This window comes from Stegastes partitus, unplaced genomic scaffold (assembly GCF_000690725.1).
Source record: "Stegastes partitus isolate 25-593 unplaced genomic scaffold, Stegastes_partitus-1.0.2 Scaffold1119, whole genome shotgun sequence".
Lineage (NCBI taxonomy): Eukaryota > Metazoa > Chordata > Actinopteri > Pomacentridae > Stegastes > Stegastes partitus.
Window position 1 is genome coordinate 23,570 of NW_007578850.1, and position 14,921 is coordinate 38,490.

At 46.1% G+C, this 14,921-nt stretch overlaps 1 protein-coding gene across 2 annotated transcripts in view; it reads left to right on the forward strand.

The window, feature by feature from the left end:
* bcl11bb (BCL11 transcription factor B b) overlaps window positions 1-14,921 on the forward strand; it is a 28,499-nt gene that overhangs the window by 6,993 nt on the left and 6,585 nt on the right. The window contains exon 2 of one of the 2 annotated variants that reach the window (XM_008296304.1): window positions 1,396-1,779. In XM_008296304.1, coding sequence (XP_008294526.1) covers window positions 1,396-1,779 — 384 coding nt within the window. The remainder of the gene's footprint in view (window positions 1-1,395; window positions 1,780-14,921) is intronic. The other variant, XM_008296305.1, reaches the window with a different exon arrangement.

Consider the following 14,921-nt stretch of genomic DNA (forward strand, 5'->3'; position numbering starts at 1 on the left):
GAGGAGGAGGAGGAGGAGGAGGAGGGTGTGATTCATAGTTGCAAAGAAAAGATAAAAAAATTTGGTGAAAAGATGTGTAGCGTTCAGCTCGAAATACTGCCCGAGTTTAATAGTTATGACTGGGAGTTTAGAGGAGCAAGCGCCTCCCTGACAGTTTGAGATGGGTGATAAGAGAGTTTAGGATCTGTGCTCTGATAACTACACACCAGGACACAAACGGCACACAAACAGGCACACACCCTCTTTGTCTAATCTTTGCAATTATTAGGGTGTCATGTTTGGAGAAAGAGAGAAAAGAGAGGCAAGGAGGAGGCGGAGGAGGAGGAGGAGGAGGAGGAGGAGGTGGGTAGTAAAAGAAGAAGAAGCAGCAGCAGAGACAGGCTGCTTCTCTCCCAGGCATCTACACCTCTCCCTGGGTACCCGCTCGCTCAGACGCCCCTAGAGTCTCCGGAGCTTCAGGTTTCCTCTGGGCTCTTAAGAAGGAGACACATTTTCATACTGGTACATCAGGGTAGCGTTTAAAAAAAAAAAAGAGGGGGAGGTTGTCCATGTGGGATTTAAGCTGAGGGACAGAGTCTACGCCATAGGGGAGGAAGGAGGGGAAGAATGTGTAATGGTTATTAATGACCGTGTCAGATCTGTGAAGAATGAGATTTACTCTCTTAACAGGACCCCGGGTTTGGCTTTATAGATTTTCTGTCTGTGGAGAATAGGGAGAATACAGTGCAGAAACTCACCTGATCCATTCATGTACACACACACACACACACACACACTTAGACATCTCACTGCCTTCTTTTTTTTTTTTAACCTCCCTCTCATTTTTCTTTGCTCTGTCTTATTCTATGATGCACACAAACATGAAAACGCACGCACGCACACGCTCGCTGGATGTGGCCTCCGTTACGCTACACTTTGTTCTGCACAAGCCGGGGCTCCCACGTGGTGAAGGCAGCCGTCTAGCTATGACAGCTTAGCGCAGCAAAGGCCCTCACCGGAAACCCAACCTGCACTCTGAGATGAATAGCTTCCTGGCCACACACACAAACACACACAGCCAAGATACACGCACACAGACTCACATGTACATGCAGTGTATGTGTCGGGTCCCACCCACGCAGATCTCTCACGGATAAGCTGCGCAGGTGTTTGTCTAGGCGAAGTAGATTTACTGCGGCGTTGTTTTATGCCACGAAAGTGACACAATTGTGAGTGTAATGAACAGCCTGTGTGGTGAGGAGGGATGGCTTTTATCAGGTAATGGTTTCAGGAATAACCAAACCTCGCTGTGTGTGTTTTTTCTCTCTCTCTGCCTGTGAAGCTCTCCTTGTCTTTTTATTTTTATTTTTAAAACTACATCACTGATTGATATCTTTTACCTTCCTCTTCCTGCAGCAGACGCCAACCATGACTCAGGGGCGGGGTCTCCGTCTCCGGAGCCATCCACCCCCAGCCCTCGGAGGGCGGGACCCGGGGAGCATGACCTGCTGACCTGCGGCCAGTGCCAGACCAACTTCCCTCTGGGTGATATCCTGGTTTTCATCGAGCACAAGCGCCGCATGTGCCGCGGGCCCGGCGGCGGTCCCGGCTCCTTTTCCAAGCCCGGGGAGGCCGGCGGGGTCATGGGCATCCCCATCTCTCCCAGGGCCAGGTTGATGGAGCTGGGGAGAGGGGCCATTCCGGTGGAAGTGGGCATCCAGGTGACCCCTGGAGGAGAAGAGGATGAGGAGAGGAGGCGGACGCCGGCCAAGGGGATCTGCCCCAAACAGGAGAGAGGAGGTACGGATACTGGAACACACTGAGCAATGCAATTAGGAGCACCGAGAAGCATCTCACACTTCTGAAGAGAGCTTTCTTGTCAGTATACATGCACACGTCTTACACATAGGTGCACTCACGCACTATCTCTCACCTGTCCAAGACAGATAGCTCTCTTTAAAGAATCCCAGCTGTTTGTTATTTTGACAGTGGCCTTCAGGAGGGATTAATGTAGCCTGGGATGATTTTATTAGAGTGAGTGAGAGCTGCACTGTGTGTCTATTCTGCTCCATTCTAAGTAAAACATCACACACATATACACACTAAATCACACACACACACACACACACACACTCGCAGGCCTGAAGGACTTCTTCAGCTGAAACCAATTGTGAAAGGCGAGGAAGAAGGTGATAGAGGAGCCGCCCCCAGAATGTGTGTGTGCGCGCGTGTGTTTTTTTATTTATTTTTTGTGCACATCACGTGTCTGAGCGTTTGTAAAGAAATCCTGCAGCATATGAAGAGGTTAAGAAAGCTGATTAAAATTCATCTGTGTGCGTGGTGAGGAGAAGGGGATTAATAAAGCAGCAAGGCCGCTCATCTGGCTATGAGGGGAAGAGGGATGGGAGGAGGGTGAGGTGGGTGAGGTGGTGGGAGGGAGGGAAGGAAGGAGGGAGGGAGGAGGACAAGGCCTGTAGACTGCCAGCGCTGCAGGGAACCCAATTCAAAGTTATCAGAGGAGACAGTCACCATCGCACCCAAGAGCTGGGAAAAGGCTATCCAGGATTACACAGACTCCAGTCGACTAGGAGGGAGCTGGTTAGAGGAGGGAAGATGGCTGCATTGTGGAAGTTTGCAGCCGGAATTACAAACGCGATTAGACCGTTAACACGGAAACTGGTCGCCATTGTGCTGCGCCGTTAAGTCATGGCGCGGCAAAGGCGACATAGGCGTCGATTTCAGGCCGGATGCGCCACGAAGAAAACGTCAAGAAGCAGAGGATTTAGAGAAATTGCTGTAACATTCTTCATAGCTGCATGCAGAAAAGGCACAAATCAGTGCATGAAAATTCACCAAAATGCAAGAAGTGAGGCCTAACATGTCACCCCTACTAAACACGTCAAACAAAACTTGTGAAAGTGGAAGTTTTTACACTACAAATATGTAATATTTATATCAGATTGGCTGAGTTGTGTTAGATTATATCACAGCACATGTGGACAGAGACACACTTTAATCAGAGCTGTAATAACAATCAAATCATGTGAAAGGTTCTTACACAACTGCCGCGACACGCCCAGAAATAACTGGGTGGTTGTACTGGTTTATTATATATTTACGTATGCGAAAGGTGTGAATTTGAAGTTATCATGACAACAGGATGCGGCTTTTTGGGTTCGCATTGGTGCACAGCGTTTTGTTTCCCAGTTGAGTGGCTGAAATCAGAATTTTTTTTTTTCTTTGTTTGATACAAAACCTGTGACCAGATAACAAACCAGGTCAGAATGCGTCAGGGGTTGTTTCGATCTGGTGCAAGTGTTTGCTCATTCCCACGATTGTAGCGCGCCGAGCTAGGCTATGAGATACTGCAAAAGTATTATGGATTTGAACATTGTGTTCACTTTAGAATCAAAGCCGGTGAAGACGTCTTTTGTCATCGCTGCAGAAAATCAGTTCACATTGCACGGTTTCTGTGTGTGGCCAGCAGCTGTGTGTGGCCACCATCTTGCGCGGTGGGAAGTATCTATTGAAGGAGATCACAAACAATATGTGACAGCACCGCTTTGGATGTCACTGTTCATTTTAGAAAATAAAAACATGGCTGGTGTTTTGCAGAGTATTTTTTCAAGTTGTTCTTTATTTTATTCCCAGCAGAACAAAAAACATATTGATTCTAAAAGTAAGCATCAGTCAATAATAATGTGGCTTTTGTTAATTGTCTAATTTTTCAGATTTAATGAGCAGCTTTTAATAGCAGCACAGATGAAAAAAAAAAAAAACTCATTTGGAACCTTTGCAAAAAATAAAAACAGACATTTTACGTTTCAATTTGTCTGTTAGGTGGTCAGAGGGAAGCGTTTAGTTAGTGAGTGAGTCAGCCTGTTTGAGCAGCAGTCAGTTAGTCATTCAGACACACTGTCTTATCACTAAGAGAACAGGACATGAAAGCACTCGAAGCCCCAAATGAAAGCGAGGAGGAGAGCTTTGTTCAACACATTAGATTGCCACTCAAGGCAGTCTCAAGTTTCAACCAAATTAGATTACATTATTAGGTCTAATTAAGTCCAATGTGTTAGCAGCACTCACACTCACAGACGCACGCGCGTTCAAAGGCGAAATGTTGCTCGCCTGTGATTTCGAAGGAACTTTTGGAGCGTGTTTGCAGCGCAGGTGAAGAAAAACACAAGAATGTGCATCAAACTGGCACAAATTTTGCACATATGCACGGAATGCTTGTACTGTAACAAATGCTTAACCCTCTCCTCCCCTGGATTCTTTTTTTTTTTCTCTTTTCCTTCACCTGGCTGTGTGTTTTATAACATCCTGTCTGGCCTCTTTGTCTGTCAGCCTGCTTGCTTAAACTGCAAACATGCTGCAAGGCTAGCAGATTCAACCCCAAAAGGTGCAAACACACTCACACAAACACGCCAGCGCGCACACTCCTTTGTACACACGGCGTAGATGAAAAATGGCCCTTCTGTGCCCTGTTTTTTTTTTTTTCTTTTTTCTTCTCCCTCCCTGACTTTCTCTTGCTGATGCATGCACTATTTGTGTATATTTGCGGGCTTTGTCAGAGTATGTTAATGTATACGTGTGTGCCTTGTGTGAGTTTGTGTCGTGAAGAATGATGCGTGTCATCAGGCGAGCGAGGGGTTGTCGCTAGGGGAGCGTTACCACACTGAGGCGACCCTGGCCCTGCTTTGAACTCCTCCCAGGACGCCTGTCGGGCCCCCTCGGAGCACTTTAAGACATTCAGTACATACGGGGCGAAGTCGCATCATGACAGCCACTCTCTCCGTCTCTTTCTGTCTCATTCTCACAAACACAGTATATGGAGATCACACGGTAAATATTTCATGAGTTGATGTGAACGACAGCGACATCCTCAAACATCTCTCTCGGCTTCTCCCTCCGTCCACTTCTGATCTCCCTGTTGTCACTTTCTGTGGGCCTAAAAACGCTGCTTCTTTGTTTTTTCTCTCTTTTTTTTTGGTGTGGGGGGGTGCTGAGAGCCGCTCAATGCGATACCGATACTGGTGCTTCTAACTGAACCAAAAAGCGGATCAAAGGATTCAAACCCGCCACTTTAGAACTGTCACACCTCGATGTAAAGAATTTCTTGCGGGTGTGAAAGTGTGTGAAGGAGCGTTTTTTTAAAAAAAAAACATGATAAGATCAGTTTTTCATTCTTGAGCTAATGGGCAGCGAGGGAATTTTTTCTCTCTCTCTTTCACCTTAAATGAGTCAGGGTGGTTTCTGGATGAAAATCCGTGTTGCAAAAAGTGATAATGACCTTTGTGCACAAGCAGGTCAAATCTGCAGACACTTGCTGCCTCTAAATAACTGTGACATCCCTGCTTCCACACCTCTCCATCAGTATGGATTTGAAGGTGTCCCTATCCTCTCTTCTTCTTCTTCCTCCCTCCCCCAGCAACTACCCCCCCCCCACCACCCTTTTTTTTTTTTTTTTTGCCCCACCACCCAATGCTCCTTTAATCACCTGGCTTGCTCTCATTTCCATATTAAATAGGCTTTAATCATGAAAAGCAATCAGGCTTTTGCATATTCATACCTTCCCCTGTACGCCGGCTTCCCTGTCTCGCTCCAGTGCCAAGCAGCCAGTAATCAGTAGGCAGGCGGCGTAATGCCATAGCCCCGGCCCATCGCATGAAAACACACACACTGCGTGAGTTAGAAATAACTTCACATGCTACTTACGTATTATCTCTACTCCAAGAGAGAGAGAGAGAGAGAGAGAGATAGAGGCAGAGGGAGAGGGGTAAGAGATAAAAAAAGAAAGATGGCGAGACTGATCCCTGATTTGAGCTGCGAATATTTGTACAGAGGCTCAAGGAAAAGTCGATTTGCATAATGACTTTGTAGTTTTGCATTAATCACATTTGCATATGAAAATGCGTTAATTACTCCTGATGATTTTTTTTTTAAAACTTGCTTCATTTGATGTCCAAGCTCTGGGGTTGTGATTAGGGGTCACATGGTGGGAGTTGTGTAGGTAGCAGTGTGCACACTTTTTGTGTGTGTGTGTGTGTGTGTGCAAGTGTGTCTTCTGCTGCAGCCTGTGTGTGTGTGTGTTTATGAGCTCTTACATGAGTGTTTTGAATGCTTGCCAGGGAATTTATCTTGTGTCTGCTGTTAGGCATGTGTGTCTATTTTCATTTTCCAGTTTGTGTGTGCGCGAGTTTCCCAGTTTCAGTGAGTGGCAAATATTTTGTTATTCCTCTGTGGGAGGGGGAAAAAAAAAGAAAAAAAAAGGAGGCGTACACTCCCGCCTTCGTTTAAATACACAACATTTTTTTTTGACAAGATGAAGACACACTTTTAGAGATTTGGATTCTAGATTGTGTGAATTGATCCTTTCTCCTAGTGAAATGCAACACACAGATGTGGCTGAATTGGATGTTTGAAGCGTTTCTTTGCAATTAAAAGACGTGTTTAAATACAAAATGCATCCCAGTACATATATGAGCATTTAGTCCTACTTTGTGCATTTTGTTTGCATGCATGTAATTGCATGTGCTTTTGCAAAAATGCTCCAGTCAAATCAGCAACTAGGAATCCCCCCCTCCCTGCCCAGCCACTTGTAGGCAGTTGCAGGCTGAATGTAAAATGAATGAGTTTATTGTGTCGCATTTTCTAAACTTGATGCTTATGTTGTGCTGTGTTTCCGAGGGTTTTCACATTAATGGTGAACTTGTGGAAGCACAGCTCCAGAACGTTTTTGCTTAAAAATTAAATCATCTGTGGTCATTAATTTGCCATTTCTGTGTCTCTGTGTGAGCATTTTGGGCTCACAAGCACATCTGCGTGTGTGTGTGTGTGTGTGTGAGTGTGTGTGTGTGTGTACAATTACAGTATACGTGTTCCTGCCTGTGTATGGGCCCCTAGTGTTGTTGGCCCATAACACTGCGCCTCAGACAGGACCACCCCAGGGGCCGTCTGACTCTGCTTGTGTCTGTCTGTCTCCTCTATGCAACAGGGTCAACTGGGTCTATAAGGGAGCTGCTAAAATGGCACAGCTGCACGTGCACACGCCACCGCAGCCATCTGACACGCACACCTTGAGACGCACAGAACGCGTGTGCAGGCAAACGGCAACATGCACGCGTTAGTGCCAGCGCTGATAAGAGCCCGCGCACACACACCGAAAACATATGTGCATGCAAGAACGCATACAATGACTCTCATCTCCCATTAAGGCCTGCATCTCCCACCAAACACGCACACACGCACACACACACAGCTTAAAGGCTCCCACATGAAGGCATCAAACACTCCACAGCCAGCTTTATGGCACTCATATGGCAGCAGATTTGATATTTTCCTACCACAGCGGGGGAATAAAACTCGCCACTAATTTGGACTGCGAGCGCCACCGCTAACTTTCAGCATGTGCTGACTGACTGTGTCTTCCAGATGTGTGGACTCTTTGCTCCTTAACAGCCTTACTGAAGAGGCATTAGAAACCTCACACCCCCGTCCCTGCTACGCATGGAGAGTGATGATGGCGCTTTGGTATTCAACACAAACACGGCGCTTTTGTGTGGAGCTTGAAGTGGAGCGCTGATGTGAACTTCATGGTCTCGCTGCTATGGGCCATAAGTTGTCTTGTGTCAGTGGGAATCTGTGAATGTGTTTATGTTCTTTGTGTAAATAGCTATAATCAAGGTATTTTCACTGCTGCACTGTAGTTATTGGGAGCTTCCCCTTCTCGTCTTTGGTGGTGACATTTGATAACAGGTGTGCTTTTATCAGTGCTGAGTAACGTAGTAAATCCTTTTTTTTTAAGAACCTGCCTATAGTTGAAAGATGATTTTCACACACACACACACATGCGAGACCTTAAAGGAGAAACCTGCTCAGCAACATCTCCCAGCTTGGAAACACTCCTCGGAGAAATCAAATGAACTTACAGATACACTCATCCCGCGTGTGTGTACGTCTAATGTGCAGAACGTGTCATTTGGAGTGAAATGCAGAGATTTTCTGACCGGGCCAAACCCATTTTCTTACTAAAAAGTGTTTGCCTTTGGGAAAGAAAAAGGGACTACCATTAGTATTTGTGAAAATGAAAAGAGATGGTGCTTGTTAGCCAGTCAGACAAGGGTAATCCTACTTTGCTGCACTGTTGTTGTTCCTTTTCCTCTTATCTTATTAGGGTCCCGCTCTGATTGGGTGGGATTGTGGGTGAGGAAAATAAGGAGACAGTGTTTATGCCGTATTTTTCCTTTTACAGGCTGCTTCACCGCAAGAGATATTGAAAGCCTTTCATGGTACGCTTATGATTCCCCCTTATTTCTTCCACTTACTTGTCTTGAGCAATTACTCCAGAATTACTAGGGAACACAGACAAACACACGACCAACACAAGCTGCCTTTATGTTGGTTTGTCACTTAAACGTAAATCAGGAGCGTGCCAAGAACAATATCTTGTGTGCAAACAGCTTATTATTGATACGGCCTTTCATTAAACGCAACGCAGCCCTCGCATGCGTAGCAGCGGTTTACCGTAAGTGGTAAAAGTTGCGCGAAGGAGTGGAAAAAAGAAAGCAAAAAAGCAGAAGTTTTGGGGCCCAAAGGTCATTGCAACTTTCGTTTTTAATCTAAAGTTTTTTTTCTGTCTCACTTATGGCGTCACAGAGGTAGACTTGGTTTAATTTGCGCAGGTTTTGAAAGATCTGCGATTTCTGCCTCCGCCTCAATACGGACGAGTTGCCGGAAATTTCATTTGTGCTAAAAAAGAAAAAAAAAAAGAACAAAGCAAAAGACATTACATCTTTTTAATAATGTCCTTGCACCACTGGGTAACACGCAGAACACATTGTGAGTTATTTTTTTGGGTGTAAATTGTATACAGAGATGTCTGTGGATCACCCAGAGTACCAGGGATGTTTTTTTTCTAAGAATTTAAAGCCTACATTTTCCCTGCTTTGAGCAAACTTTCTTATATTTTGATTAAACAGAGCCTTTAAAAGAATGCACGTCCTCCTGGCTTTACTCGGTGTGTTTAATTATTGTCTTCTTTCTTAAAATCTGAAAAGCAAAGAAACTAAAACAGCAGGAGGGCTTGCACTGTCATGTCCATAGATGGCTTCGCAGACAGGGGAGTTAACTGCTCAAGGTTAAGGGGCTGCACTCTCCCCGTATAACTGGCGTAATTCATACTTTTCCAGAAAGCCCTCTCCTCTCCGTTGCCGGTCTTTCCCAGAGCAGAACAGAGCAAGCCAAAATGAAATAAAGCCTAAGATGTTATCAGCGTGATTGGTGCCAGCGGAGCTTGTCTGGGCCTGTGGTCTGGCGGGGCAGCGCTGGCCCGTACCAGCGCTTGTATATATGTGTGTGTGTGTGTGTGGGTGTGAGTGTGTTTATGTGTGTGTGTGTGCGTGTCCTAGAGGCACTGGATAGATGAAAGCTTTCTTTAACCATAAGCTATGCAGGAGCCGTGCCAGGAGCAGGAAATGTATCAGCGTGATAACAGCCAGAAAGACAGAGAGAAAACGAGAAAGAGAAAGAAAGAAAGAAACGAGAGAGAGAGAGAGAGAGAGACAGAGGGAGAGGCCACATGGAACCCACAGGGGGAGGCCTGGGGCCAAACTCAGCCCCATCATGTCACTTCATAAATATGTGTTGGGTGCTGAGAGATGAATCCATGCCTGCGTTTGTGAGTGTGTGTGTGTGTGTGTGTGTTGCGGGAGATTTTTTTTTTTTTGTTCGAGACGGTGCAAGACAGGAGACCGTTTGACACACCTGAGTATGTTTCAGGACCCACAGGAGAGAGAGAGAGAGAGAAAGAGAACAGAATTCCCCTGGAGACATGACCGTTGCAACGTTAATAATGTTGTGCCGCTGGCCTTCGCTGGATCACAACAAGACCTTATAGGCAGGAGAGAAACATGAATAGAAAGAAAAGCACAAAGACAGAGAGAGAAAGAGAGAGAAGGAGGCTCATTATTTCACGTAAAAGCTAAAATAGATTTTCTTGTTTGCGTTCATTATGTCATATTACAAGAAGAGTTCAGTTATGGGTGGAATTGCATCGAGAGAGGAAACCAATTTGATCTATATCTGCCTTTTTTTTGTTGTTTTTATTGCTCTAAGTGGTGCGCAGGATTATATTCATGCAAAACATATTTGGAGATGCACTTGTTTTATGGAAAAATCAATACCACTCTGGTGTTTTGTTAGGTAAATACGAAGCAGCTGATTATCTTATATTAACATAGAGAAAGGAAGCACAGAAAAAAACAGCTGGTCCTGCTCTGCTCGAGCCCAACAGAAGCCCAGCAGCTTTAAAGATCTCCTATATCTTGTTGTCTTTTTTTTAAACTAAAAGTGCAAAACCAACTGGCCAAGCTGCCTGTTTCCCATCTTCCTCATATCTAACAGACAAATAAGTGAGTCTTCTCATCAATTTATTGCTCTAAACCTAACATTTTTCTTTTCCAAATACACTCCACGACTACTATATCTGCCCCCCCTCTTTTTTTTAAACACTCTCCCCTTTTGTTGCTTTGGTTTAGTGAGCTAACACTAATTAGACAGCCTGCAATTTGGTGTCAAATGATGCAATACTCCATGTGCTCTCTCCTGTGAATCTCACAGCCTCTGGATCAGAGCATAAGTGGAAAACCTCTGTATCCTCTCATAGCCTTAAGTAGCCAGAATGAATTATTAATCCAGAAAAACTAATAGCGAATTAGATTGTTCTCCACCCACTCCCTACCCCTCTATCTACACCTGGTGTGAAGCATGTGAAGGGCAGGTTTTACAGCGAGCTGATTGAGGTTGGAAGGAGCTTGTGTGCCATTCAAGGCCGCCGCCGCCGTGGTGGTATCTTCCTGTGGGCTGCTAGTTAAGCGAGACTGGCTGCTTGGCTCCAATGGGCAGAGGCCAGCTGGGAACCATTACTACTGCTGAAAGACTATAGTCACAGAATGGTGAAGCGAGAGGGAGCACCGGCATGCAGACGCACATATAGAGCACATACAGGGCCATTTGCACAAACATCCCCAAACGGACGCACAAAAGCGCCATTGTGCGAGATACAATGTGTGACATGTCAATGCGGAAGACGCATCCTTGGAGACATTCGCAAAAGGACGAGCGCTTATCACAGGTTGCGACGAGCGCCGCATCTCCACGCTTTTTTTGTTCGATTTAATTCATCAAGGCCGAAACAATACAGCCACATTTTTACACTTCCTTACTTTAAAGAAAAAAAAGAAAAAGCTTCCTTTTTTTTTTTTAATGCACTGCTTGTATAAAGTGATTGATCCCATGAAAAATTTAATAAACCCACAAAACAGAATTCACACGTCACTCACATGTCAAAGTCAATTTTCTGTTCAGTGCCGCTGAATAGGAAATTGACTTTTCTGGACAAAGTGAGAGTCCCCGAGGGGTATAACTGAAGCTCATTTGGATGTAAAACCTTAAACAAACATTGTGTGAGTCCACAAAGTCGTCCTCTATTTCATTGTGGAAGCAGCTTGAGTTTTTGTCTTCTTTTTTTTTTCATCTGCTGCATCACTCGGCACCTTTTCTCCCAAATAATTCACCTTGTATTGATTCTGTTTATTAATGGCGTTTTATTTTTTTCCCTTCCTTCCTTCCACTCGGCGTGCATCACACTCCCACAGCTCTAACCGACTGATGACGCCTCCTTTTTCTTTTTGCATTTTATGTTGTCTGTTTTCCCTGCTCCTGCTGCTGCTGCTGTGTCATGGTAAAATGGGTGGGAGATGGCAGGAGAGATTAAAGTGGATGTAATTACGCTGAAAATGAAAAATGCAGGTGATAAAAGAAAAACAAACTCTTCCTTTATTTCCAAACCTGCCTGCAGATTTCTCCACTTCTTCTTTTTTTTTCTCCCAACTTTTCCCTCCTTTCTCGCCCTCCCTCCTTTAATCCTCTCCTCCATCTTGCTCCTCTCTCTTACATCTTCTTTCAACCACAAGCACGATTGAGTGTCATCCATTTGTCAGCGTCACACGATAGACAGCAGACCCCACAAGTGTGTGCGCCTCCCTCCCTCCCTCACCCGTCCACAAAACAACACACATGTGCACATAGAAGGCGCTGGGACCAGTTAGGAGCTGATGGCGATGAGTCAGGCTTTAGAGAAATGCCACAGAGAGCTTAGCTAATGCACTTTATGGAGCTCCCTTTTTCTTTTCATTCTCTCTTCTTTCTTTTTTTTTTTTTTCTCTCTCTCCCCCCCCCTCCATCCCCTCCTCGCCTATACTGCTCCCTCTTTTCCTCCCTCTTTGTCCTAGAAGCCGAGCCAGAAGTCATAGCTCTTTACTGACAGAGAGGTCTTGCCAGTTATTTTTCACAGCGTGTCCCCTGTGCCCCGGCTGGGATAGCTTTCCTCATGGCGCTAACGTTTTGCTCCCTTCGGTCGTGCTACATGAGAGCCCCCGCCGCTTTTTTTCCACTCGTGCATTGTTCTACAGCTGGACTCAGTCAGTGTGTGTGTGTGTGTGTGTGTGTGTGCGATCAAGTTGTTGGAGATACCTGATCCCTTTTATTGTTCATTTGACCCACATCCCAGGAGGCATGAGGGTCAGGGCGGAGTACCCAGATACCTTGTACAGGTGTACGGGGCGAGGGAGCGTGCAGACGAATCTAGGAAAGGATAAATATTTTTGCACGTGGATCTCCATCCCACACACACTTTTTTTTTTTTTTTAAGCAGGAGCGCTGTTTCTTTAAATCCTCTCTTGGCGCTGTCAGGCATTTCAGCTGGTCATATTGGCTGCAGACACACACACACACACACACAGATGTATATGGTTAGCAGGCTGAAGCTGGTTCGAGTTAGCATGGAGCCAGCCACACTGTGTGAGAGCCTTACCCCCTGCCTGCTACTGCCACCCTCCGCAGTCTCTCTCCACTTCTTTCTCTTTTACTGCATATGTGTGACAGTCGGCCGGGGTCCCTGCACCGTCCGAGCCTCCCCTCATCCCCCACGCTCAGACTCACGCAGTTGATCCTCGTGGCCCCCGTGTCTCCTGATTAGCCCCCCGTTCGTGACAAACAAGCCATCAGGGCAGAGAGGAGGGGAGGGAAGGAAGGGGGAAAAAAAAAGGAGGAAGAGCAGGAGGGACGGAAGGGAGAGAGGAGGAGGAGGAGGAGAGGTGTGTGTGGGGGAGTGCAGGGGGTGAGGTGAGGAGGCTGGGACCCCTGGGGACCCCTAGATCACAGCCATGCTAATGAGGAGCTGCTTTGCCAGCAGCAGAGGTGTCAGCTAACCCCTGACAGGTGCACACACTTGCGTATACTCCCAGGGCTTGTGCAGGAGCGTGCACGTGGGATTGGAAAGGGTGTGTGTGTTTGTGTGTGAGAGAGTGAGCGTGCACGGAGGGCAGAGGAGAGGAGGGGCTGCAGGGGCAGGTTTGTGTCCCAGTGGCCTAGCCTGCGGGCGGCTTTGTTCTGTATGCAAATCTGTCACGGTGGCGTTCTGTCGCCCTTGATGGAATGTTGGAGCAGCACAGCGAACCTGAACCCCAGGAATGCTGCAGTGCACACACACACACACACACAAACACACACGAGCTTGACACCCAAATGTAGCACATCTTCTTGCCCTCCTTGTTAACAACCAAAAAACCTGCCCTGGCTTTTTTTTCTCCTTCTTCTTCTGCTCCCACACTAAAACAACTACACACTCCATTCTGCAGGATGCAACACGATTCACGCAGCAGTCCAACGCTCGCTGGGCTAGCATTCAATTGCTACTTATTTTCAATTATGATTTATTTTTCCTTGAGCTTTGTGAGAGTTAATTTGGCATCAGTGAGCATTCATTATCATCCACTCACTGTTCACTGTCAGCCGAGAAGCTCCCGTTTGCCCATCTTGTTGAAGACTGAGCCTGTGGAATTTTGTTATTCTTCTGTGGTCTTATTATAAGTCCCCCTGGATTAGCGCATCTGATAAAGGCCCCCAAAATGTAAGTGTAATGTAAATGGAGGGAGCTCATGCTTTGAAATATAAATCAGACTCAGGCTGGAGGCTGGAGAGATGGCATATGCGAATTCCTAAATTAAACACAAATCCACATGTCTGCACCGTACGCCTGGTGTCTACGTCAGCCCAACCAACCTCACACCAACTTTTCTACACTAGCCATATGCAAACAGTCAATACCATGGCTCCCCTTCATTCACTGGCATTTTGTTTGTACTTTTTAAGGCAAAATAATGGCTATAAAAGGCAATCTGGAAAGAATAAAATCTGATGTAAAGCTCAGATCTTAGTCCCTGAAGACTGGGTTAATTGGCCTGGTGGTTTAGTAAAAAAACCAACCCAGGAGAGAAGGAGAGCATTATTACTGGCCCACCTCAGCTCCACGCATGTGCCAATGTTTTAATAACTTCCTCCAGGCCTCCTGGCCCTTAGCCCTCGTTTTGTTGCACAGGACAAAGAGCTGCCCTCCTAAGCTGGTCTCAGTTCTGTATTGTGTTGCTTTTGTTTCATGGGAAAATCTGCCAGAGTGAACACCTGGGCCAAAAAAACAACCCGACTCATAGTCTTTTTCAGGTGAATCCCATTACGCTATAACATTTACAAATTGTGGTATTGCGATAAAAATAAAGCGGCGAAACACGCAGCGTGCCGTATTGCTGAATCCTGCTGTGACTCCATTTAGTTTAACCTCTCATCTCGGCCTCTTTCGCACACGCTCGGAGTACGTGTGTCTCTGTGTGCATATGGTGTGCCGGAGTAAATTGGGCGATTAGGTCCAGCATCAGTGGCTGCGAGGAGAGGAGAATGTAACTATTCTAACTGGTAGTTGACCTTGGCGGTCAGCGGTGGAGGGGTCCCTGCCTGCATGTCAGGCAGACGACTGTAATTACCGCAAACTGAAGCATGATACGGCCCACCGTGATTCTTTAATGAAGGCTTTTATTGGCCGGAGC